The sequence below is a fragment of the Panthera onca genome, chromosome D3, assembly GCF_046562875.1.
Source record: "Panthera onca isolate mPanOnc1 chromosome D3, mPanOnc1 haplotype 2, whole genome shotgun sequence".
Lineage (NCBI taxonomy): Eukaryota > Metazoa > Chordata > Mammalia > Carnivora > Felidae > Panthera > Panthera onca.
The window spans coordinates 30513295-30540373 of record NC_138350.1 but is presented as its reverse complement, the minus strand read 5'-3'; the positions used below and the strand labels follow the sequence as shown (position 1 = coordinate 30540373).

The 27079-nt window shown below is 40.7% G+C and overlaps 1 protein-coding gene and 1 long non-coding RNA gene across 27 annotated transcripts in view; one reads left to right on the top strand and one right to left on the bottom strand.

Moving 5' to 3' along the window:
* Positions 1-27079, top strand: part of LDLRAD4 (low density lipoprotein receptor class A domain containing 4) — a 443967-nt gene that overhangs the window by 386836 nt on the left and 30052 nt on the right. Inside the window, exon 1 of one of the 26 annotated variants that reach the window (XM_060613170.3) lies at positions 17425-17623. The exons of 24 other annotated variants lie outside the window; for them this stretch is intronic. Coding sequence is in view for 1 of the 2 variants with exons in the window: in XM_060613169.3 (XP_060469152.1) it covers positions 18275-18344 (70 nt within the window). In the remaining variant the exon portion in view is untranslated. Of the gene's footprint in view, positions 1-17424; positions 17624-18204; positions 18345-27079 lie in introns of those variants that run through there. One more of the 26 variants, XM_060613169.3, reaches the window with a different exon arrangement.
* On the bottom strand, positions 13996-20858 carry LOC132665724 (uncharacterized). The gene is made up of 4 exons (XR_009604225.3): positions 20155-20858; positions 16416-16442; positions 15303-15365; positions 13996-14348 (listed from the first exon to the last, which is right to left on the bottom strand). It is a non-coding gene; the product is annotated as an uncharacterized LOC132665724 (long non-coding RNA).

Here is a 27079-nt window from a genome sequence, read left to right as displayed (position 1 = left end):
ATGGTTCAAGACACAGAAGGGTAAACAATTCCAATTACTATTTCCTTTCTTTATAAAACCCTCCTTCCCATCTCCAGTAGACATGTGATGTTAGGTTTTGCAGAGTAACTTCTCTCAGATAGCTGGATCTTTGTATAGATTTGTAGGTCCTTGGATTTTTTTCTAGGGCCACTGCCCAGGTCAGGTACATAGTGGGGTTCCAATACTCAAGAACCGTTGTTTATGATCAAGCCTTTACCATTCATAATCCTGCTTACTCATATCAAATCCTTTGTCTGTTTTTTTTTTTTTTTTAGCTTATATAGTGTCTACAAAAAAAGAACAAGGTCACTTTCAGCCTTAAACATTTAGCCCCCAGATAACTTTTGAATAATTATAGCTGACCTTGGATCTGTTTCATGTAAATTGGATGGCTGTCCTTTAAGTTACCAGTAATTTCTTTATTTTAGATTCAAGGAACACCTCATATCTGGAATTGAGAAAGCTTTTTTTGTAAGTTGCATCATTTTCTGGGTTCCTGAGGAGGACACAGTCCAACATCATTCGTCTATGAAATAATATTTTCACAAGAATAATTTACTTGTGCTCTTATCTCACTGACACTTTGAGGAACTTTATGAAAATACTGTGAAAAGACAGACTCACTCCTGCCTGAGGTTGAAACCCCTGTGACATTTACACTAGAGGTGGTGTCACTATGTTTGGGATTGCACCTGTGCCTTCTCTCTCATCCCTGGCAGATGCTTCCTTTTTATTACCCATTTGAATATCATTTTGAGTTTCTTTGAGTGAACCAGTTCGAGCTGAACATTTTTACACAGGGATTCTATAGATAAAATAATAATTTATGGGGGCTAGGAAACAAATCTGTATATTGATTTCTTTATTTTCTGAAGATTTTTGGATTATTATCACTTTTTTAAGCAGAGTATTAAATTCACAAATGGGGTTTCAATAAGGGATATATTTTCAAATATATCATCAAAATTATGCAGTATTTTTAAAATTTCAGTTACATCCCTTGCTTTAGAAGTTTTTTTAGAAAAGTATAATATATCTGGTTGTTTTACCATATCAGGTAAGGAAACAAAAGGCACGTTGTATCCCCATGGTTTAGTTTGCAACAGACTCACCTGGTGTTTTCCATAAGCAGCTCCAGTTTTAGAAGACATATTTTAGGCCTACTTCCTCTGTACTCTTAGGACTGAATTGTTCTTGTGCTATCAACATAATCCCCTCACAAAGAATCATATGATCACCACTGGTTCCTTGGAAATATCCTGACCCTATTTCAGAGGAACTGCTACCTTAATCCCAGAGTCCAGCAACATTGATTTTATGTATTATGGTGCCCTCATTCAGCTGTTTGTGCACTCAGGAAGCTCAGCTAAATCATCCATCCCTCTGTCTTTTTTTCTTTTTTTCTTTTATTGTTAGTACCTGCCTCCAGAATGTTTTCATCTTTTTAAAATAACCTGTGGTAGGAGAAAGACAGTGAAATGATAGTTTGATGCCACCGCAGGTTGCCTTCCTCAGCTTGGGTTTTTGTCTGTGTGTGGTGGCTCATGAGATGTAGAAAAGGAGCTCAGGCCTCCGCAACACACTCAGCTTCATCCAGAGAGACTGAAGGTATGTGTTTTTGTTGGCACATTCTTGGTGGAGACCCAGAGAGAGTTTGCAGGAACTATATTTCTTCTATTTGAATCAAAGTTTTTGCTGCTCTTCCCACGGACTCTTCTGACAGCCTAGCTTGTTTTGATGTTTTTTTGGGGGATGGATTATGGCAGCACAGCTGTGCTCACTCACATATACCCCAGAAGTCAAGAAAGAGTTGAGTCAAGGTAGCTGCAGAGGGAAGATGTCTGTCTCTGACTCCATCTCTAACAGAACCCATAGTTATGTTCCTGAGACTCTTTCATCTGCTCTAGCACTCCTTGGTCTATCTTTCCCCTGGGGTGGGGGTGGGGGGATCATTACATCCAGGGTTGCCGTGACCATAAGCATCTAGCACTCCTTGGTCTATCTTTTCCCCGGGAGGGCGGGGGGCGGGGGGGAGGTCATTACATCCAGGGTTGCCATGAGCATAACAGGACTTAGATTGCAGGGATTGATCAGACTTCACATAGTGAAAGTTAGAAAGAAATAAAAAGTCAAAAGGGAGAGTGAAATCTAAGCGATCAGCAGGACGAGGTGAGCCCAGCATCCTCCTACGCCAAAGCATAAGAGACTCTTAAAAACTGAGAATAAACTGAGGGTTGATGGGGGGTGGGAGGGAGGGGAGGGTGGGTGATGGGCATTGAGGAGGGCACCTGTTGGGATGAGCACTGGGTGTTGTATGGAAACCAATTTGACAATAAATTTCAAATTAAAAAAATAATAAAATGAAAAAAAGTCAAAAGGGAGAGAAGAAGCTCAGAGGAGAAAGAGGGGTTTTGGAGAAAAGGAAAGGTGCCTTAAGAATTAAGGCCATCTCAGGTGAGGTAAATGAGGTAAAGGTGTGGTGGAAGGGAGTAAACTTAGCAAAAGGAGTGAAATCAAGTCTTGTCCACTGTTTACTCACTGTAGAATTCCATTTCTTTTCTCTTGTAACAATTTTAAAATAATGCCATATAAATAAGAAAAAACTCTTTGGAGATTTCCTTGAGAATGTCCAAGTCAATAATTTGTCTAGATTAAAGATTTTATTATATAAATTGGTTTGGTGTCAAAGATTTTGAGTTTCACCTTTAACATTACTAGGTAAATTAGAATAGGAATGAAGAGGTTTAAGTAAATCAGCCTTAGTTTTTTGTTTCTTTCTGAAGTCAGCTGCAATATGAAGGAATGATTCCAAAAGGATGTGTGTGTGTGTGTGTGTGTGTGTGTGTGTGTGTGTGTACATGAGTGCCTGCCAGCCTGAATATATAGAAAGAGGAAGACAGCAGACTGAATTTTTAAAATAAGGAAAATATAGCAGTAATCCCGTCTAGGACAGTATTTCTTAACCCTGGCTGCTAAAATCACCTGGGGGGCCTTAAAAATTACAGATGCCTAAGCCCACCTCTGGGGCTTCGATTTAGTCAGTTTGAGATGAGGCTTAGGTATTGGTATTTGTAAAATACCGAGGTGATAAAATCTGTAGCCAGTTGAGAGCAACTACTCTACAGAGTCTGTGCAGAGTTGAATTCAAGGATAGTGAACAATGGAGCCAATATTGAACTCAGCTATCACTTGTAAATGAGGCCAATGAGAACTCATGTGTGCTTTATATGCCACTTACATACTGCTTTATTTTTATCACACTCTTAGGGCATTTAGGGGTGAGGATGACCATTTTATAGATAAGGAAACTGAGGCTAAGGAAGGTTATGTGACTAATCCAGAATTACACACAATTTGCAGGTAGTGGGTCAGATTCTAGCCCAGTGTGCACGTGTTAGTCTTCTGAATTACAACCACAAACCTCAAAAAGACCTTCAATAGTGTTTTGTTAGTATGTTCTTGATGAAGAATGGAATTTTGAGAGAGATGATTTACCCTGTTTAATTGGGGAGAAATGAAATATTTGAATAGTCAGTTACTTTTCACCCAGTGCCTTTCAAAGTTTTCAACCCTGACCTACAGTGAGAAATACATCTTCTTTTTTTTTTTTTTTTTTTAATTTTTTTTCAACGGTTTTTATTTATTTTTGGGACAGAGAGAGACAGAGCATGAACGGGGGAGGGGCAGAGAGAGAGGGAGACACAGAATCGGAATCAGGCTCCAGGCTCTGAGCCATCAGCCCAGAGCCTGACGCGGGGCTCGAACTCACGGACCGCGAGATCGTGACCTGGCTGAAGTCGGACGCTTAACCGACTGCGCCACCCAGGCGCCCCGAGAAATACATCTTCTATCAAAACCCAATGCAAACACAGGTACATACATTCAGAGCCCAAACACACCTTCTCATCATGCTTATCCTTATTATAGATAAACAAACCGTCTCACAGTGCTTACTTACCCTTGCTATGTGCACTCCGATATTTTCCATTCTATTCTATTTCTTTAAATGCTGGTTGCAGTCTACCGCCCTGACTGCCCTAATGGACTGTGACCCATGGCCTGAAAAACAGTAAATCTTCCCTTCTCTCTGATGCCAGAAAAAGGGTAACACCATTATTAGAAAAGTGAATGACCTGTCTTATACAGCTTTTATGGAAAGATCTGCTGTAGGCCAAAGAATGAATATTATTTGGTAGAGTGTATAGGAAATATTGTTACTTGCAAGCTTGGTCTCTTGATGCTATGTGGTCAACCAGGCTTTTAACCCTTTTAAGGAAATATCTTACACAATGAAGAGTGTAGGTATGATTTTTCCAAGGCAGAATTATGAGTGTTGTTATCCCTTCAGTTTTTAATGTTGCCTTTAACTCTTGGAAGTCTGAGATGAGAAATGGGGGTGTAAAAAAAATAAAACATATAATCTACAAGTATTTTAGAAGGAATTTGTAGTTTCTTGTAGAAGTCATGGTTCCTAGTTGGGGTGTAGAAGGAAGCAAAATCTTGGTGAAGTGATTCAGGTTCTAGCAATTTCTTATGAATTTGTTATCTGACTCACATTTGAAAACCTTATTAAGTGACAGTCTGCATGTAGAAGTCTTTTTAAATATATGAAATACTATTTGCAAAATAATAGTATTTAAAATTTTCTAATTGCCTTTCTGTTGTTGCTGTTGTTATTGTTGTTTTCCAGTCTTGTGTTCCCAGCAAGATTGTGAGGTTTTTGCGAGCTGACCTAGGCATGGATTTCTCTTCTTCCTCACAGGGCTTTTGCCAGAGATGGTTACATATGAGACGCTCTGTGATCATTTGCCACAGGAAGGCTCAGCCTGCATCTAGGTGTCTGGCCTGTGGCCTAAGAATAGAGGAGTATGGGGATGGGAACATTGGGCAGCCTTTTAAAATGTTTCTTTTCTTCCCAAACATTCTTATATCCTGATTTCCCATCAACATCCTCATTTAACATTTGCATATATTCATATGTGCACACCTGTATCTCCCCTCTTCACACAAGGCTATATGCCCATGAGCTCTCCTGGTGGGAATAGAACTTAAAGGAGGTGGCTCCTGGCTGAGTCCCTCTAGAGGCCCATCTGCCACTCAGCTAACACTGCCAGCCACCATGGTGATTCCAGTTGATACTTATTCCAGGTAATACTGTTTAACTTCTACCCACCATGAACCACTGGCTAACAAAGAAAACACTAATGTTGAAATACTAGTGAGGAGATTAAAAAATTATATTTACTCTGAAAATTTATCTCAATGTCTTGCTTAGATCTATATGGCTCATTATCCTGATAGATGTTTCTGGTTTTTTCAAAATTTAATGTTAAAGAAGAAAAATATACTGATAATTATATTTTGGTTAGGTTTATATTCATTGAGAATAAGCATCATTCACACCTAGAAAGGTGCTTACAAACAATGACACAATACAAAAATTGCAAAAGCAAGCTCATTGATTATTAAAGCTGAAAATACAAAAATCATAAACTTTAGGTAGTTACATTAATGATAAAACAATTTCATTTCATAGTTTTTTTATTATTGAGATATAATTCACATACCATGTAATCCCCCCCCACACACTTAAAGTGACATTTAAGTATTTTTTAGTATATTCATAGAGTTGTGCAGTCATCACTACAATCAATGCATTTTTGTCACTCCAGAAAGAAACCTCATACCCATCAATGGTCATCCCCATTTTCTCCCAAGCACCCAGCTCTAGACCACTGCTAATCTACTTTTTGTCTCCATACATTTGCCAATTTTAGACATTTCATATAAATGGAATGATATAATATGTGGTCTTTTGTGGCAGGCTTATTTCACTTAGCATTATGCTTTCAAGGTTCATCCATGTGGTATAGCATGTATCAGGGCTTCATTTCTTTGTATAGTTAAATATCTGTGCTGACAGCTCAGAGCCTGGAGCCTGCTTCGGATTCTGTGCCTCCCTCTCTCTCTGCCCCTCCCCTGCTCATGCTCTGTCTCTCTCTGTCCCAAAAATAAATAAAACATTAAAAAACATTTTTTTTAAATATCCACACTTTGTTTAGCCATTCATTTGTTGATGAACATTTGAGTTGTTTCTACTTTTTGGCTATTACGAGTGTTACTGCTGTGAACATTTGTATAGAAGTTTTTGTGTGGACATATATTTTCATTTCTCTTGTTTATGTACCTAGAGTAGAATTGCTGGGTCATATAGTAAATGCATGATTAATGTTGAGGAACTGCCTGACTCTTGCCCACAGCAGCTACACCTTTTAACTTTCTCATCAACAATGTTTAAGGGTTTCCATTTCTCCATGTTCTCACCAATACTTGTTATTATCAATCTTTTGATTAGAGTCATCCTAGTGGGTGGGAAGTAGAATCTCACTGTGGTATTGATTTGCATTTCCCTGATGGCTAATGATGCTGAACATCTTTTTATGTGCTTGTTGGTCATTGTATATCTTTTTGGAAAATTGTCTGTATAGATCCTTTGTTCATTTTTTAATCAGATTGTCTTTTTATTATTGAGTTACAAAAATTCTTTATATACTTTAGATATATAACCAGACACATGATTTGTAAACATTTTCTCTCATTTTGTGGATTGTCTTTTCACTTTTTCTTAATGCACAAATTTTTAATTTTGTTAAAATACTTACTAGGTATCTACTTTTATTGTTTCTGCTTTTGGTGAGATAACTAAGAAGGCTTTGCCTAATTAAAGATCACAAAGATTTACTCCTATGGTTTTTTCTAAGAATTTTTTAATAGTTTTAGCTCTTAGATTTAGATCTTTCCAGGTGTATGATTACCATTTGTTGGAAAGACTCTTCTTCCCCAGCGATTGGTCATGGCACTTTTGTCAAAAATGAACTGACTATAAATGTGAGGGTTTATTTCTGGACTCTCTATTCCATTGGTAATACTTAGCCTTATGCCAGTACCACATTGTTTGATTACCACATTGTTTGCATCTTTTGAGATGATCATATGGTTTTGTCCTTTATTTCATTGATATGGTGTATTACTTTAATTGATTTTTGGATGTTAAAATAACCCTGCAGTCCTGGAATAAATCCCAGTTCAGCATATATATTGCTGGAGTTTGGTTTGATGATATCTTGTTGAGGATTTTTGCATCTGATTTTATAAGAGAAGTTTCTGTTTTTGTAATGTCTTTGTGTGATTTTGTTATCAGGGTAATATTTACCTCTTGGGATGAGTTGGGAAGGGTTCTCTGTCTTTCTGTTCTTTAGAAGAACTTGTGAAGAGTATTAATTCTTTAAATGTCTGGTAAAATTCAACAATAATGTCATTTGGGCCTGGGCTTTTCTTTGTGAGAATTTATAAAATTACTAATTCAATGTCTTTACTTGTTATAAGTACATTCAGACTTTCTATTTCTTGTTGAATCAATTTTGGTAGTAGGGGCCTTTCTAGGAATTCTTCCATTATATCTAAGTTATCTAATTTGTTGACATACAGTTGTTCATGTTATTTCAATATAATACTTTTTATGTTTGCAAGATGGGTACACTGACATTGCCTCTTTTGTTCCTAATATTAGTAATTTGAGTCTTTTTTTCCCCCTTTTTTCTTTGTCAGTCTATTAAAGGTTTGTCAATTTTGTTGATCTTTTCAATGAACCAAATTTTGGTTTTGTTGATTTTCTCTATTCTTTTTATATTTCATTATTTTCTGCTCTAATCTTTCTTATTCCCCTCCTTCTTCTTGCTTTAGGCTTAATTTGCTCCTAAATATTTCTTAATTTGTTGTATGCCCTTTGGATAGTTTTCAGAGACTTTAAATAGTTAATTTTAAATAATCTTTGTTAGTTGCTTTCCTGGGGAGTGAGAACATGGATCTCCTTACTCCCCTATTTTAGAAGTGGCTTTTCCATAGTATGTTTTAAATATGTTCAGTTTCAAACACATTATAATATATATGTGGATAAATCATGTTTTCCTTATGTAATTGACTAAAACTAAATTTTACGGCAAACATTTCTTTTTATTTTTTATTTTTTTATTTTTTAATTTTTTAAATATTTATTTATTTTTGGGAGACAGACAGAGCACAAGCAGGGGAGGGGCAGAGAGAGAGGGAGACACAGAATCCAAAGCAGGCTCCAGGCTCCGAGCTGTCAGCACAGAGTCTGATGCAGGGCTTGAACCGACGAAACGTGGGATCATAACCTGGGCTGAAGTTGGATGCCTAACTGACTGAGCCACTCAGGCACCCCTACAAACATTTCTTTCAAAAAAAATTTTTTTTAACGTTTATTTATTGTTGAGAGACAGAGAGAAACAGAGCATGAGCATGGGAGGGGCAGAGAGAGAGGGAGACATAGAATCTGAAGCAGGCAGCAGTCTCTCAGCTGTCAGCACAGAGCCTGATGCGGGGCTCAAACTCACAAACAGCGAGATCATGACCTTAGCCAAAGTCAGACGCTTAACCCACTGAGCTACCCAGGTGTTCCAAAACATTTCTTTTTAAATGGGCAATAGTAAGAAATTTTTCTTTATATTTTATAAATACTATTAAAAGATTTTATTCAAATATATGTTTACTGTAAATTTTTAATAATATACTTCACAAAAAAATCCCTAGCATATCATACGAGTGATTTCATAAGTGTTATTACTTAGAAGAGCTTAAGATTTTTTCAAATGAATTAAAGTCCAGTTAAAAGTTGCTATTAAGTAAATTATAGTACAGGTGAAATGCAGATATTTTAAGAACCCTAAAGGTGGGCCTTGAAGGACTGAAGTGTGCAGAACACTGGAATTTGATCCCAGCAGTGAAGTGAGAGAACATCTGAGGACTGAGCCTTGATATGACTTACTAATGGCAGTCTCAGGCAACAGTAGAGGTAGCACTAGAAACTGGTCTCCTGACCAGCATTAGACCCTACCAGGAGGAGCTAAGGCTGAAGTGTTCTGAGGGCAGAATGACAGCAGAGATAACCTACAGCCTAAGAGTTAGGAGCCATTTATCTGAAATCTGATCAAGGTTCTCTATATGCTATTTGTTTGAACTAAGACTCCCCAACAAGAGTATGTGTGACCAGATTGTACCCTGCAGCCAGCCTTGGGCCAGGATTTCTGCCTTTAAGAGGAATAAATGGTAAATAGACAGTTTGGAAAGTTTTTCTCTTAGGCACATTACAGGGAAAAAATTGTAAAGGCATCTGCAATATTACCATTTCTGGCCCTTTAAATTGAAAAAAAATTCTGTTTTATTTGTATAACCAAGATTGAGTCTCTGCCAGAAAACCATTCATCCTGTTTGAAAATTCCAAACATTTTTATTATTGCTACTCTATTTTATTGTATTCTATTGGTTTACTAATTTTGAGTGTTTATTATTGGGAATAACAGATTTGGTTAAGGTCACTTTTTGTAAAAACAGGACCACATTTCCCCTTATCCACATAAAAGGCACTCTTGAGTGCCTACTCTCCTGACGATTTGGGTTTCTGTTTGTTTCATGGTGGTAAGATGTCCTCAAAGCCTAGTTGATCTTCATTATCTCTAGCTAATCAGAGGCCTCAAGCCCATTTCCTTGTGGTGATTTCATTGCCTTTGGAGAAAGATCCCTCATTTAAAAAATTTTTTTTTAATGTTTATTTATTTTTGAGAGAGACAGAGACAGAATGCGAGTGGGTTAGGGTTAGAGAGAGAGAGGGAGACACAGGATCGGAAGCAGGCTCCAGGCTCCAAGCTGTCAGCACAGAGCCCGACACCGGGCTCAAACTCAAGAGCCGTCAGATCATGACCTGAGCTGAAGTCAGACGCTCAACTAACTGAGCCACCCAGGCACCCCAACATCCCTCATTTTAAACAAAGAAATTTGACTGACATTATAGTGGGCTTAAAAATTGTCTTTTAGTTTCAGTAATTTTCAATTCACAAATGAATAAGATATTAAGCTGAACAATTCCTTCAGGCACATTACTATTTTCAGTATTAGAATGGGTTCCAATATGAATCTCTAAATGAAGACGACATTTTAAATTAGAAGAGAAAGGGTTATGGATATAATAAACTAGAGATAGAAAAAAAAAAAGGATGGGATGCTTTTTTTCCTGGAAAACTCTGATTTTTATCAATACTTACATTTATTTTTATTTACCTTTTTATACTACCAGTATAGAACCAGCCACTTCATCATTTCAGAGCCCAAGAAAAGGAAAGGGATAAAAGACAATAGCCTTAACTTACCAGAGAACTGGTTTAGTTTAACCTAAAGGAATTGCACCCAAGGGTGCAATTAAGTTTGCTTCCAACAGTGTCTTCCTTGAGATGTGAAGACTTCCTTCTCAAATGGTAGAGTTAAATGGTCTCTGTGTTCTGTCAGCCCTTCCAAGAGCCTTGGTCTCAGAGAATTAATTCATTCCTCGAATCATTTAAATGGGGCTTATTGATCAAGTTCCTTCTAAAAAATAGGATTTGGCTGAGGAGTCTTCCTTGAACCAGTCACAGTTTGGGTTCTGATTAGTAGATAAAAGTAGATTCTGGAGTGAGACTTTCTGATCTAAGTCCTGGCACTGCCACTTATTAGCTGTGTGACGTTGGGCACAATGTTGGGCATGACCTCTCTGTGACTCAGTTCTCTCATCTGTAAAACTGGGATAAAAATCAGTACTCATTTCATATGACACCTGTAAGGATTAAATGGCTTAATTAAACGAGTAAAATACTTTGGAATACTTCCTGGCACATAGTAAGTGCTATGTAAGTAGTAACTATTGTTATTACTTAGGTTAAAAACTCTTCCTTTTATAGGACCCTCATTTGTTTGTTCATTCATTCATTCATTCATTCACCTGCTCCTTGCTGAGCACTCTGCCAGTCTCAGCACTTCACTAGCTTTTGCTCAGGATGAACTAGGGATGTCATGGACAGGACAGTTCCTGGCTTCCTTTGTATCCTGTCTCTTCACAGTGACTGGTATATAATGAGTGCTCTGCTCTGACAGAAATGAGGATTGACCTCATGTTTTCAAAGTTGATCTGATACCAGAGAGCAGTGGTTCTTGTTTTTAAAGCATATGTGTGCTAGGCTTGTCTTAAAGTGCCAAGGATGAGAACTGAGTATAGTTATATAGATCTGATGTGATTTTGGATTAACTTGGATTTTAGCCTGTGATTTTTCTAGTGTTTGCCTTAGCATATGCTTTAAAACAGTAACTAAAACCCCGAAATGTGCTTTGACTTTTTCCCAACCTTTGGATAAATTAATGCTTTCACAAAAGCCAGGAACCTAAAGGTCTCAGAACTACCCAAACACATCCTAGAACTTATAAGCAAGACAAAGAGAAGCACCAGAGATGACAACGTGCACCTCACCTCCACATTCAGATTGTCTAAGAAATGCTTGTGATTGCACAGGGACTTCTGCCTTCGAATCTTCAAGAATAATGATCATAGCATTGTTCAGTAATTTAGCAATGACACACAGCAAGTATAGATGCCATGTACTATGCCATATACTGTATAAGAATGCACAATGTTTGCCTGGAGTAGAGTGCTAATGAAAGTGGTATTTCCATCTCCAAGGGGCAATTAAAGTTTTTATGGGGTTAAGAACTGGGAATAGAATCGTAGTATCTAGGATCTGAGTTGTAAACATCTTGAGCTTTTTTTTTTTTTATGGTCTTCTCAGAAATAGGATGCGTTGTGAAGGTTATTCAGCCTTCTAGCTTTTGGAAGAAATTGAGAAAAATATTTGAAAAGCAAAATTAAATATTTTTCTAAATAACCATATTGAATATTTTAAATTTTAAAATATTTGGTGTGTTTGTATATAGAATATATGCATATTTTTTGAAATGTGAAGAGGCTAGAGTAGATCATTTCTACCACACCTTTAATGGGTAACCCCCCTTGATGATGATGTGGCAGTTTTATGAAGGCACCATCAACAGGTCTTGTTGATAGGAAAACAGTTTGGGAGGTGTCAGCAGGTGACCGCTGAAAGAATGCATGCAACACAGGTGGAAAGCCGGTGGGGTATGTAGGTGGCTCAGGTAGTTAAGTGTCTGACTCTTGATTTTGGCTCAGATCATATCTCACTGTTTCTTGGGTTCGAGGCCTATGTCAGGCTTTGCACTGACAATGTGGAGCTTGCTTGGGATTCTCTCTCTCCCACTCTCTGTACCCCTCCCCAACTCAGGCTCGCTTGCTCTCTCTGCCCACCCCCCTTCTCTCAAAATAATAAACTTTTAAAAAATCACTAAAAAAAAAGTGGAAAGCTGTTTCTGGAGCCCAAGTGCCAGGACTCTACTTTCCTGGTATCTGGCTCTCTCAGGGAACAGAGAGGCCCAGGAGGACATGAGAGTCAGGCCAAGTTCATAGGAGTGGACTGACAGCATCTTCATAATTCTGCCTTTAAGAAGAGTCTGCTCATGGCACTTGAGTTTTCCCAGAAAGCAAAATCACAATTCTTTCTTAATATATATCCAGAAGTCCTCGGGGACTGCTGAAGTTTTTATGAGGCATGCCAAATATCCTAGAAATTGTATTCCAACACCAGAGACTGTTACCATAAGCTATTTGGCTTCACCATTATTGTGACCCCTGACAACACAGTCCACCTCTCCTGCTTTTTTCTAAGAGGTGTGGGTGGATCAGTAACAGCCCATTAGTACAGTGGGGAAGACAGCAACAAACACCTGCCCTGTGGTGCTGGGCCTTGCCTTTAGCCCAGGAGGGCAGCATCATGATTTTACACAGATGTGCATACAAATCCATGCATGTTGAGTACCATTGTTTAAAATCATTGTTGAGTAGCAATCGCTTGGGCTCTAAACGGGAGACCTAGATTCTACTCTCATTTCCTTTATGTGGTGTGCACAAGTTATATATTCTTCAAGCCCCTGTTTGCTCATTTAATCTGAATGAGGAGTTTGAATTTGACCAAAGTTTTAGAAGAAACTTTGATGTGCAGATGAATCACCTAGGGATATGGTTCAAATGCAGACTCTGGTTCAGTAAAGTCCAGGGCAGGATCCAAGATGCTGTATTTGTAACCAGCTCCCAGGTGATGCCGATGCTGCTGTTCCTTGGATGAATTTGGGGGTAAGGGTTTAGATATGTCTTCTTATTCTGTCCGCCTTCTACCCTATGATACAGGTATTCTTGGCCTCACTTTACAGATGAGGAAACAGGGGCTTAGCTCAAGCTGACATGGTCAGATGGCAGGACTGGATCCCAAACTTGGGTCTAACTGGTCCCAGAAGTTAGCCACCATGAAAACTTTATATTGCCTTCCTTATTTTTTTTTCCTGGGGCTTGGACGAGTAACTGCAATTTTCAAAGGTATGTAACCTACTTGGTAGGGAGTAGTTTAGCCATTATGAAAATCTATATCACCATAAACACAAAATAATATATAATTCTTTTTTTCATTAGAAGAAAAAATATTATGGTGGCATAGATAAACTCCAAAGTCTTTTAATATAGGGAGTATTGTTGCATATTAGGAAGCTATTTTAAGGCTATTTAATTTAGACTAACTTATTTAATAAGCTTTTAATCCACCTTGTCAGCTTGCTAGCTCTATTATCATGTTGCATATTTTTATATTTGCTGACATTTCTACCAGATGATGGGGGTATCAAGCACTGTGGTTGGAACATATGCAGAGCATTCATATTTCTACATAAAAACCTATGTGTTGCAATTTTTTAAACACTAAGAATACATTAGTAAATTATTCCATGCTATAGGCTAATGTCCACAAATATCAAACTATTACTATGTTTTGAGTCTATAGGAGTCAGCGTTATTTTAAAATCCTCATTCATGACTTTAAGTGTAGCAAACTTACTTAAAATGAACTGTTTTGTTTTCTAAAGGCCAAATTCCAGGGCTTAATTTTTATGTGGAAAACTTCACCTCAGAGCAGAATTTTACAGCATAGTCATAAACCTCAAAGAATAGGAATTTGTAATGGACAGAACCATTGATTCTTAACAGGAGTCACATTAACAGATATACAAGTCACATAAAATGGTTCCAAGAGCCTCTGGCATCATTGAGATACAGAATCTTTAACATGGATTTGCAAGTTAGTGCCTTAAAGGAATCAAGCAGTCAGGCTTTAAAAATCCGAGTATTGATCTGCTTGACATACTTTGGTTAGTTCAGGGGACTTTAGTTTGGATAATTCTAGGTTCACTGCCCATTAAGCAGAATGATAGATAGAGTGGGTAGGAGCTTCTGAGTCAAGCTTCCCAGGGTTCCGACCTGCAGCTTGCCTCTTAGCAGCCATTTGACCTTGCACAAAGTATTCACCCTCTCTGAACCTCAGCTTCTTCCCCTATAAAGTGGGAATAAGAAAACATGACATGAAGGTAAAAGATATACGGTGCCTGAAAGTGCCCAGAACATAACAGTAGATCTTTAGAATGTTTATAAATTCTAATTTTCTGCTATATAATCATTATAAAATATTCCTAACTCTCCAAATGGTATTTATCTGTGAAAATTTCTGTTGTGAGTGGGATACCCTTTGAGGGTGGGAATATGGTGACAAGAGACAGCAGGGCATGACCAAGAAGCCCATGGTGATTAAATGCAAGGATTGGACCAGGCAAGATGCTAACCCAAGTTATATGTGATAGAGAAAGATTCTGGTATAGCAGAGCACCCCTTTACCACCTAGAGGTATTTTGTGAAGCTAATGACCCCCTAGTAGCCCCTGAGCTAAAACCCCTGCCCTGTGCTGCCTCTTTTGGCCACTGAGGTTGCAGATGCTCCTAGTCGCTTCAGCTTGTCACATTCGGACCTGGCTGGAAGCCAGTCCTTAGAGCTTGGTTGTTCAATTTCTTAAATAAGTAACTACCTACATACACATAGCACCTAAGACAAGTTCAGCCCTACAGTAAATGCTTGTCTGTCAGATTGCATTGAAGGTCCAGTATATTTCCTCCTAGGGTCTGTAATCACTTAGTAAATATTTGTCAGATGAATTAATGAAATGAAGAGCTTTATAGAGGAAACCTGAAGATGTTGATAGAGTGGGCTTGTGGAGACAACAGCTCTTCAAGTCCTTGTTGCTATCAACAGACCCTGTGAAAATGTCTATCTTAGGCAAGACTTCCAAGGTCTCTGCTGTACTCAGGGAAACCACATACAGCTTTGGGACATTTTTTTTAACTGCTAGTAAAAGCAGTTAGCCCATCAGAGTACTCATTTTAGAGATCCATATTTAAAGACCAGGAGGGAAGAAAGAATTCCTGAATGCAAATGGCTTTTACACTTTCCTACTTACGTGTTTTTATTCAGCAGACTAGTCTCTTCCTACACCCTTCTGCTGTGTGTACTGCCATTTTCTCTGAATTAAGGGAAGAGAAATATTGGCACTCATCAGTTAAAAGGCCCCAGCACAGCGATCCACATCCCATCAGCTAGAATTAGGTGTTTATCAGGACATAAACCCCTGGCTTCTGGGAACCCCTGGTCTGACCTCTGTGTTTTCTTCCTGAAGCACCCTCCCAGGCCAGTGCTTAAAAGAAAATAGAACAAAATCAAGACCACCACCTGGTGATTTAGCCTTGACAACCCTGTAGTGCATGCTGACGGGTGGTGACACACTGGTGTTAATCAGGCAGCATGGCCAGCACACGTCAAACACAGCCCAGAGCGACTCTGGTAAACACCCACCTCAGCCAGCAGTGTGCCTGCTGTGCGGTTTGGGCACTGTTTTGAAAACAAACTCATCCATAAAGTCAAAAGCTTTTAAAGTGATTTTTAAATAGATTAAACATTGGGAACAATTGAACAGAATGAACAAGGAGCTTAATTAAGATTGACTCCCATGGCTCAAATGCCCAGTGATAAGGAAGCCAGCCAAACAAAGTAAGTGTGTTAAGGCTGAGTGGAATACAATACAGCCATTAAAGGTGAAAAATATGCTGGGTTTTGGGTTTGTTTTTTTTTGTTTGTTTGTTTGTTTTTTGATACATGAAATACGCATCTCAACTAATGTTAAACCCCAAAGTGGACTATTCACAGTCATTTCAAAATGTAGGTATGTCCATTAACAAACGACAGAGCCAACTTTTATAACGTTGACCAATATTTTCATAATATTGACTAACTCCTTGATTTTCAAAAACAGACTCGCATGACAGTCATATGCAATCTTATGAATATTCCCTTTTAAGGACTTGATTTCGAGTGATCACTCGTACCAAACTGACTAGAAAGTGCCATCCCCAGATGGCAAGGACCTGAGGTTGTAGTGACAAGGGAATGTCAAAGACCAGCAGAGCCAGTCTGAAGCCATAGTGTCTAAAGCTTGATGCTTTCTGATGCTGACTCTTCTCTGAGGAGGGTCCCCTGCCCTGGTGACCACACCCCAGCCCAGTTTCCTGAGCCTCACCCTCTTCATTCACCCAGCCACGTGACTCTGAAAAGAAATTAGGGAAAAGCAGAACAAGAAAGGAGAGTTATGTTTTAAATTTGGAAATTGCTCGAGAAAAATCAGGCTGTCTTGATTGGCACATGCAAATGTACGCAACTGTTAATTTTCCTGCTGAAATTCCCATTTCTTTTATCCACAAGAAATCTCTGAAAAATCTTCTTGATGGTTCTTTTGTTCCTTTCCTGCCTCCACCACCAGTAATTAAAACATGAAATAGTGGTGTCTTCTGGCCAACCTAAGGACGTGGTGGTGACATCAAGCCCAGAACACTGCTGTTAGCCCCAGGTGACATGCTGGGGCCGACAGCAGGGACAGGCTGCTGACGTAACTGTCTTCGTTTCTAATGCTGGTAGTAACCAACAGCGTTTAGTTTTGCTTTGACAACTCCTCCTACAGCCAAAACTATTGTTATGGTCCACATGTCATTGCTATTTATCCTAAATAAGGAAAAACAAAGGCTATTCTGGGCGCAGAGCAGTGCTTGTGGCTGGGGTTATTTGCAGTATTACTATGGCACTCTGCCCTTTTCACTGTGGCCACACTGATTTTTTATGAAAAGTGCTACAGCAGACACAGGGCCTTCCCTTAAGTCTCTTCACACAACCCCAGGGCATCAGAATGCACCGGAGATGTCTTAACGCACATATGAAAAACCGTGTAGACCTCAGGGGAGACAGAGACCGTGCTTGCACAAAATGAACCAGGAAAACGCTCCCTCCGGAGAGATGTCTCTGCTTTACCATTTGGACTCTTTAATTTCTGAACGTTGTAAACTCAAACTGCCTAGTAGTTAAGAATGAGAGTCCTGACTTTACAGCATTCTCTGTGGTATATTTTTGCTACCATGCATTGAGAAATAGAGGGGAGAGAAGTGAAGGGCTGACAGGGAAGCGAGAGTGGGAGGGGGAGAAACTGAGTGTTTCCTGCTGTGGTTATGACTTTGCCAGTTGCTAGTGCACAGCTTAGCTGCAAGAGCCATGCGGACTGCTCCCATCAGTTAGAGAGAGACTCTGGGGAGAGAGGGACCCCAAGGATGGCCTGCAGCCTAGCTCCTGGCATGAGGGACGCTGTGGGCACTTCAAGCCAGGACGTGCTCTTAAAGCCGGATCCAGAGCAGAGAAGCTTGAGTGGGTAAGAGTCCGTGCCTGTTTGCACGCGCTGCCTCGGTAAGCTCTCTCTCCATTTCTTCAACCTTGAAAGCTTCTAGCTGAGACCAAGGGAAGAAATATTGTGTTGAGATTTGTAGATCTCCCCCTTTCTGCCTTGTCTGGTTTGATATTTGCCTGTTAAAAAGATTATTGAATGCAGTGGAACAAGATGATCTGTTTAGCTGCATTCTGCCCGTCCATATGTGTAACATGTCCCATGTGAGGCCAAACATGAGAAATGCAGACTAATCATTGATATATGTTGCTGAATACAACACTGGGTGTTCAGCTGCTGTCAGGATTTGAGACCCTGGACTTGTTATCTGCTCTGTGACACCACCAGCTTCCTACCACAGAGCTTCTGATTTCTGTGGATGGCAGTTGATAATTGGTAGCCACAGTCTGCGGTCAGAGCCACAGCATTTGAGTCTAGCACCTGGGCTGGGCCCTGCTGATACAGTAGAGAGAGAGAGAGAGACAGACAGAAGCGCGCGCACACACACACACACACACACACACACACACACACTCACACCCCGCGCTGGCTATAACTGCAGCTCTGAGCTGCCTAAAGAGGAGATTGCCTGAAGCTGAAGGGATGCTTTGAACTGGGGGCGGGGAGGGGGGGACTGCGTCACGGTTGGACTCCCCCTGGCAGAGGACTCGAGTATGTCCAGTGACCACCTGAACAACAGCACACTGAAGGAGGCCCCGTTTAAAGACCTGTTTTTGAAAAAAGGTACACTTTCAGAGGCCAGCTGTGGATGATGCCTGCTCTCTGGGGTTTGTGGTGGTTGTTCCTGAAGTTTGGTCTGAGGACAGAGTTGAGAAGAGTAGAAACTCTTTCTCAAGAAGTTTGTATCTCCTTAAGAAGGGTCTATCAGCTCTGAGAACGCTTCAGGGCTTGACTCTGTAGGAAGATGTGTTTTAGGCTTTTTCATCTTCTTTCTCTTCTGTGATCAGTTTGTTCCTGTTGGAGATGCTATACATAAATACACAGGTTTGTTGCTTTGGAGTTTTATTTTTTAAAATGTTCTGTACATGAGACTAACTCCCCCCCACCCCACCCCCAGAAATGCTATTACTTATCACTAGACTCATGGGTACTTTTTTTCACCCTGAGTCATTGAAAACAGCATTTGACAGAAAAGATGTATTTCTCAAGATGTGGGTGGTTTACTGGGTTGTTTCTCGGGTCACCAGTCTACTAACAGTAGACCTTAGGAAAGCAAACTGTGACTCTGAGAGGGAGACTGTGAGAGACAGACAGACTGCTAGCTAGGGAGCATTCAGGAGTCACTGCTCTAAAATGTGAAGAAATGGTTACTTGTGCAGCTGTATATTTTTTCTGATACATTTTCCTAAATTAATAATGTGGCGATGGGGTGGGGGTGGATTTTAAATGAATCCTATAGAGAGAATTATGGGTTTATGTATGTATTTTTTTCCATTTATAACATAGCAGAGGGATAGACTTCTAAAGGGTTTGTAATTGCTCTTACTCCTCTGCTATGTTTTCAGAAAATCCTGTCAATCATCTTTGATTGGAACATAGTTAGCTAGATTTCTTTCTGAAGAGATCGTGAGACTCTAGATTCTAAAATGCATGATGAAAAGTTGTATCGGATGAATGCTTGGACCTTAGTGGATTAAAAAGATGTTATTCTAGCAGCTGGATGGGCTCACAGTGTCTGCATTCTAGGGATTTGGTAGTCAGTCTAATGATTGCTCACTGATACTTGCCTGCCAGTGTCATCAAAGGCACCTGGCTGCGGACTAGAGTCAGGCAGATGTGGGCCACACCTTGCCCTCAGAGCGCCCCATGCCATTTGACTATACTGTGCTTTCACCTCTCCTCCTACAGAACATAGGTATCATTTCCTACATTTATATCCTGCAAAACATTTTATGTAAATATATTAATATAAATAGGATTCTGTAAACAGGTAACTTAATAGCAACCATGAGGTTCTTTTTCCGGTGACTGTTTACACTGCCTAGAATCGTTATAATTGGATAATTTTTATGAGATATGAAAACCTTTGGTAAAACTTCATCACTGAAGTCATTAGTGTTTGGTGGAATTCTGTGCTAGACATTGTTAAAAGCAGAGTAGCCAATTGGGACCCTTCCTTCCAGGGATTTCTTTAGCATTTTATCTAAAATGAACACTGACTTTGTGCCAGTCATGTGATGTGCTACCTACTAAAGATACTAGAAAAGATCAAGATACTATCTCAGAGCTTACTCGAGAAAATGGGCTCTGTAAGTGATAAGTGCTATGACAGAGTGCAGCTGCATGCTAGGGAGCCCCCCCAAGGGTAGTAAGCCTGTCATCAAGTGGTCAGGAAAGAGCTTCGTAAGGAAGATAAAGCTGGGGGGGGGGGGTGACAGACACCAATTTGGGGTATTTCTATGGGGTTGTTCTTCTCCCTTTCTTTTGTTCGACTTGTTATGGGATAGACTGGAGTAGCCAACCCACCCAGGGAAAAGAAAATTCAAAATATATAAGATAATAATCATTACGATTATAGCTCTTACTGTTTTACCTTCTGAACTTCAAGCTGTGAAGTTATTCATATAACACAGGCTGAATTTCCCCCCCCTTCGACCATGGTGTTTAATGAGTGTGAATTTTCATTCAGCCATTAAAGTCTCCAAGAGTATTTTTAAACTAACAGTTCACAAACTTGAGGCAATTATGGTCCATGTAGATTCCAATTCCTGCCCCCACCTGTCTTCCTGCCCCCACGTCCCTGTCTCTCTAGGATTGGGGAAAGAATTTACCAGCCTTTAGGAACATTCAGCACTTTAAAAGTGTCACAGAGCCGTAAATAAAGAGCAAGGCACCCCCCACCGGGGCTGTCATCTCACCACACCCACTCTGCCCCGGAAAAGCAGATACTTGGTCGCTGTGCCTGAGCCATGGTGGGGACCTAGGAAAGCTCACTGGGAGAGAGGGGCTGCCCGGACTAAGTCTCTGTGGCAGCTAGCCAGGGTCTCAGTGCTGCCAATAGGTTGTAGCACTTGGGGGAACGAAGTGGAGTGCTGCCATTGGTTAGGTGGCAGAGGAGCCATTTGTGGTGGCGTGCAGGGATTTGTGGAAAGCATTCAGCCCTTACAGTGATGTCACAATATTCTGCATGGCACCCAAGGTATTTCCTTAGTGGGGTGAAAGGAAGGGGTTGATGAGAGGCACAGACTTTGCCCCCAACCCCCCATTTATAGGGTCTGTAAGGCATAAATCACACATCTGGAGCTTTAAACATTTAGAAAATAGGACTTCTGTGAAGTTGATATATTAATCAAGGAAAGACTACATGGAAGATGGTGTTAGCCATCCCACAAATAGAAATAAGTGTTATATTAGGAACCTAAGGTGGTAGAACCACGCTTTCCCAGAGTTCTTTAAAAATAGTACAGACGCTCATGCTTCTAGTATGAGTCAGTTCAGCTCCTCGTTGAACCAGAGAATAGACCCACAGGCCTCACACAATTTTCTCTGTTCCTATAATTCTCCACTGCAGAGCTTGGAGTTTCTTAGGGATAGTTCTATAAAAGTAGAGAGATGTAATCATCACCATCATCACTGTCGCTGTTATAGTAATAAAGTAAGGTGCTGTGATGCCTTCCTGTAAGTTGTAGGCTGAATGTATTATAACATTTCTTGTATTTGGATTGCAATGACTCATCCATTATAACCTTATGAACTAGAACCCCCATGAAAGGAGGGGGGAGTGTAAAAATTTGACTTTGGCCTAAAATTCTTTCCTTGCATGTATTGCTTTTTGGCATTGCTCTGTTGATGTCAGTATCTATTGGAATCAAGAAAAACTGACCAAGTGGGCTGTGTTCAGAGTCCATATTGGGCACATGAAATTTTAGAAACCCTAAAGTATCCTATTATTTTCTCAGGACTCTACTATTTCTATAGTTTTTTTTTTTAATCTTTCTGTTTTTAATAGTTCTTCCAGAATTCATTCTCTCCTTAGCCTCTCCTTCCCACCCTATTCCCAAAACCAAAATCACAAGCATTTTTCCTTTCTTTGTACCCCAAGTTCTGTGCACCAATGCACATTGCCTCTCCCCCACCACAAGAAAACAGACAACATCTTGTAAGGCCAGATGTGGGCAGACCAGGGTGAGGGAGGGTGAGGCAGCAAGGCCCCAGTGTAGTATAAGGTCTCAGCTGGCATCTGCCTCACTTCTATGCACAGACTGTTGTTCCTAGGCACAGGGCTGGATGCCACCTTGATTCAGAAAGCAGTAATGTGCATGCATCTGTCTGAAGAATATGCCTCTCAGGGCCTGTTTAAATTGTCTCCTATGGGGTGGGTAGTAGGCCTCACCATACCTTCTGCTGCTCTGTATCTATACCCTTTGCACCCTGGGTCTCCCAAGCTTGGAGCATGTTGAGGAGGAATCAGTGATGTGTAAGGCAGGAGGGTGTGTGTGTGCACTTGTGTATGTGCGCATGCATGTGTGGGAACACGTGTGGCCAGGAACTGCTACCTTGAAGGGATGGTGGTTTCAGCAGGAAGTGAAGAGTGCTCACCCTGCCTGAGCCCTGACTGTGCAGTACAGGAAATTGCTGGGTAAGGTCCCCAGAAGTCCCAAAAAGGTCTGTGGTTGAGATCTGGAGTGCAGATATCTTGAAAATGGACACCTTGAAGAACAGGTGTGCTGAATTTCACCCGATACTTGCATTCAGAAGTGAGAGGTTTTGTTTTGTTTTATTTTGTTAATATAAAGCTTCTTTTACTTGTCCTGTGAGTTATTTTCTTGAGGAGGTGTAATATCAGGCCCTTGGCAACAGAGCCACATCCGGGTACTGCAAAATACTGTGCGGGCCCAGCTGCCTCTGAGCAATCTCCATGCAGGAGTGAAGGGTTCAGGAGTGGCAAAGGAAGAGACAGGAATCACCTATCACTGTTATTACACAATGTATGCAGAGAGAGGAGGGGGACTGGGTTTCCCATCTACCGTCCAAGCTGTGATATCCTATAGTGGTGTGATCTTTACTTAATTTGCCTTTTATGATGCATTTTTAGTAGAATTTTTACTGTTTAAAGTAGAAGAGGGTGTGGGAGGACAAGTATCAGGCAAAGGTGCTCACATACCCCCTTGTGAGCTTGAAGGGGGAGTCTTGAAGGGAGAAGTTATCAGTAGCAGAGATCTCTGGAATCTGGATGTCATCATCATACTTGTCCCCAAGAACACTCTCTCTGTTCACTCTAATTTTCATTCTGAGAATTCTCTGGACCCTTTTAGCCCTTTATACTTTCTAGTTGTTAGTGTTTGAGAAAGCAGTCTTTTTTCATTGATGCATTTTGCCCAGCGTTCAAAGTGAAGGTCAGCTGCACATTTGACTGGGGCTGTGCCACTCTGCTGAGGCTCCATCCCCAGGAGCTCCACATGCCTCTCTGACTTCAGGGTTTCAAGAAACATGACAGGTGACCCTGGACTGCAAGCAGGGCCAAATCGCTGCTGCTGTGCTTACTATTGCTCCTGTGTCTGATTAGGACTTGGTTGTTAGGATGGTGGCCTTTGGGACCTGGGCCAGTCTCTGCAGGAAGAGCTGCCTCTCATGCTGGCCCAGGTCCTATAGTAGCTGAAGCTCTGATTGGGCTTCTGTCACCCAGATTGGCCACTGGGCTACACTGCTGGGCTGCTTGCCTTAGTGAGTGGCACCCAGGGTGTGCCAGCCTGTGCTCTTGCCCCAGGTGAGTTCTGAATTATTCGGATGCCTGTGAACCCCTAGGGTCTCTGTGTGTACTTTGCTCCATAGATGCACCTGCTGTGGCTGTACTTGTGCATGAAAACTCAGGAGAGTGGCCCAGGAGCTGTTCTGACCACATCTCAAATCCTAGCATCAGGAGTATCTCCAATAAATCCAGGCCGTTAGTGTTTGTACTAGAGTGCCTGCTGTCAAATCAGTCTAGACCGCCAGTTCTCCACGTGTGGCTCAAGAATCTCTGGGGATCCCTGAGACCCCAGTCCCTAGTGGTCAGTAAGACCACATCTCCTTCATATACCTCAACCAGAACCAACATATCCCAACAGATTGAAGGTGAAGCAGGGAGAAGAATCCAGCTATCTTCTATTAAGACATATAAGAGGGGAGTCTAAGTAGCTTAGTCGGTTAAGTGTCCAACTTCAGCTCAGGTCATGATCCCACGGTTCATGGGTTTGAGCCCCACATCGGACTCTGTGCTAACAGCCCAGAGCCTGGAGCCTGCTTCAGATTCTGTGTCTCCCTCCTTCTCTCTGCCTCTCCCCAGCTTGTGCTTGTGCTTGTGCTTACTCGCTCACTCTCTCTCTCTCTCTCTCTCTCTCCCTCCTTCTCTCTAAAATAAATAAACATTAAAAGAAATTTGAAAAAGTCATATAAGAGATGTGCAGAAGTGTAAAGAAATGCCACCCTTATGAATAATTTTGTTTTGAAAATAGCATATATAGTTGTTATATATTTTAATATATAATTTTTCTTTTTTAATAAATAAATATTTAAAATTTTCAGTATTGAATGTAAATATGGCAAACATCAATAGATGTCATCCATACAAATAAAGCTCTTTGGGGTGTAACCAGTAGCTTTTAAGAGTGTAGAGGGGTCCTGAGATGAAAGCACTGGAGAACTGTTGGTATTAAGCAAAGCAGGAGCGTGGGAGGAAGTGCAGCAAGTTTGGACATTTGGTGGGGCGGGAGAAGGGGGGCGGTGCTTTCCAGCTGTTGGCACCTTAGCAGGGCCAGGGGAGGGTCCACTATACATAGCATGTTGACAAGAAAGCTGATGAAACACAACCTTAGAGCAGGTAGTCCCCTTTAAAAGAAAGATTCCATACACTTTCCACAACTAAGATCTTTCTTATTCATGCTTACGATGAACTCTTTAATGTGCTGTTAGATCAGAAGATCCATGTCCTTCAGAAGATATAAAATGTTCCATGTGCTGTCTCAGACCAAAAGAAATCAAGTCCAGAGCGAACACACATCTAAACATAAAAATGCAATCTATAAAAATCTTAGAAAAAAATATTTTTAGAATACTGGAGAAGGCCTTCTTAATCAAACAGGAAGCTTGGAAGCCATAAAAGAAAAAGTATTTCATGACATAAACATTTATATCTTTTATAGAGAAGCTCACAGCAAAGTTAGTGACAGACTAGGAGAAAATACTTGCAGCACATGTAACAAAGATTTGTAGTCATAATATGTAAAGACTGCTTACCAGTAAACAAGAAAATTACAAATAAACTGATATGAACTAACATGATTATGAAAAAGAAATTGCCAATCAGGGAAAGACCGAAAATTACTAGTAAAACAGATTAAAACAAGATATATGTTTTTGTCTATCAGATTCATGCAGATGAGAAGGGTGAGTATTCAGTGTTGATGAGCATGTGGGGCAAGAGCCTTCTCATAAGGCAGGGTCTCAGTAGCTATCAGCATTTAAAAGGATATGTCCTTGACCCAGAAATTTCAGTTTTAGGAATCTTTCCTGTATGGATACTTAAAATGTGGGTCAACACTAACATTCACACACATACATACACATGCACATACAATCTTTTGGTCACAATAGAAAAAAAGGGGTGGGGGGGGGGAACACCTAAATATCTATCACTTGGAAAATATAAATTCCAGTATATCAGTGTTCTGGAATAGATAGCCACCATAAAGAATGAGGTTGGCTTTTATATATTCTTGTTTTAAAATGCCATGATACATTGGGTGGAAAAAAGCCAGCAATGTATTTGTACAATGATTCCACTCATTAAAAGAAGAAAGCCCTTATTTATTAAGCAAATGCACAGATATACACAATGGGTGAACTGTGTGAACCCCAGGATGGCATGGGGTTCGGTGGGGTCAGGGAATCCTGCAGGCCTACAAAGGACTGTTACATTGTACACTATTTCCTTCTATATTGTTTAAATAATTTAAATTGTTTAAATAAGTCTTCATTATTTTTATAATAAAAATCCTTTTAAGAATCATAGATACACCCCAATGCCCATAGAATTATGGAAAATATAATTTGATTGCATTGCTACAGATGGTTATCTACATAGCTTTCTATATTCAGGAAAACATAACCTAGAAAGACGTCCTTCAGGTGAAGAATTAACCCATGAAGACTTTGTACAGGACCCCTCACTGTAATCATCACTTTTCCTATTTTTCCATGTCCATAAAGCAATGAAGCTTTTTTGAGAAAAGAAAACATTTGTCAATTTCAGGGCATGATTTAACCTGATGATCAGCCATTAGGCCTTGGGGTGTGTCCAGAACAATGACAGCAATGCAAGATGGGGGTGAGGTGGAGAGCGCAGCACCTGGGCCTCACCGACAGCCAGGCTTCTCTGTCAGGCATGCCCATGAGATCCACCCTTTCACTGCCCACTAGGGCTGTACTCAGCAAGCCCACCCGGCCACAGCCACTTAGCACACTGGCATGGCAGTTCGGTTCCCCCATACTCAGCTCTCCATTCTCCAGGGTGCATATTTGGGCCAACCCCACGATAGGTGCAGGTGTAGTCCAGCCAGGTCCAGCAAGCATGTATGTACATCTTTGTCCCTCGGGTATGTAGAGGCCGAAGGCAGGAGTGGAGGGGTAGTGTCACAGGACAGGACATGGTGGGATCCAGGAACACCCTCCATTTACTCCCATGCCAGTTCCAGCCCTTCTGTTTCCAGAGTATGGATGGTGGGGGCACATAGGTGAGATTTGGGGGGGAGGGTGTTACCCCAGTCCTTTCCTGCATCATCCCAAATGTGAGCCCATACAGTGAGAGATAACACCTCCCCACTGGCTATCAGCCTGGGTCCTGCAGCAAGAGCATGTGTGTGTGTGTGTGTGTGTGTGTGTGTGTGTGTGTGTGTGTATGCATATGCACGCATGTGCATATGCATGCTCTGTATGTATGTATATCCACATCTGTGTGTATTCAAACACATGCATACATGTGTGTATATGTGTACATGAATGCAACATGCCCGTGTGTGTACATGTGTGTTGCTGTGCTCATGTGTATACATGCATGTGTGTATGTGTAGGGTGTATGCATGTGTGTGTTACTGGTTCCAGGCAGTAACACAATTGACAGAGCTCTCCCCTTTTTCTTGCTCTTCATTAAACCCCACATCTCCCCACCTCACAGCAAAGTTGTGTGCTGTCTTCCTCACGATCTTCAGAGCCTCTCACTCTTTAAGTTGACACCCCTACACAATCACTTCCTTTGATTGTGTGGGGAGACTCAGGAAGACAGGTGGGCAACACGCAGCAAGGCAGTGCTAGAAAGCAGGAAATGTGTGTTCTAGGGTTGACCTTGAGCAATGGGACTCTGCTTCCTCCCTGCAAAACTGAAGGACTTGAATTGCCCATCTTTAATTGCCAACTCAGTGCGCTGTTTTGCTAGAAGTAATTCCATGGCACTGTACTAGAATGTGAAGCGTGTGCTAATGGCA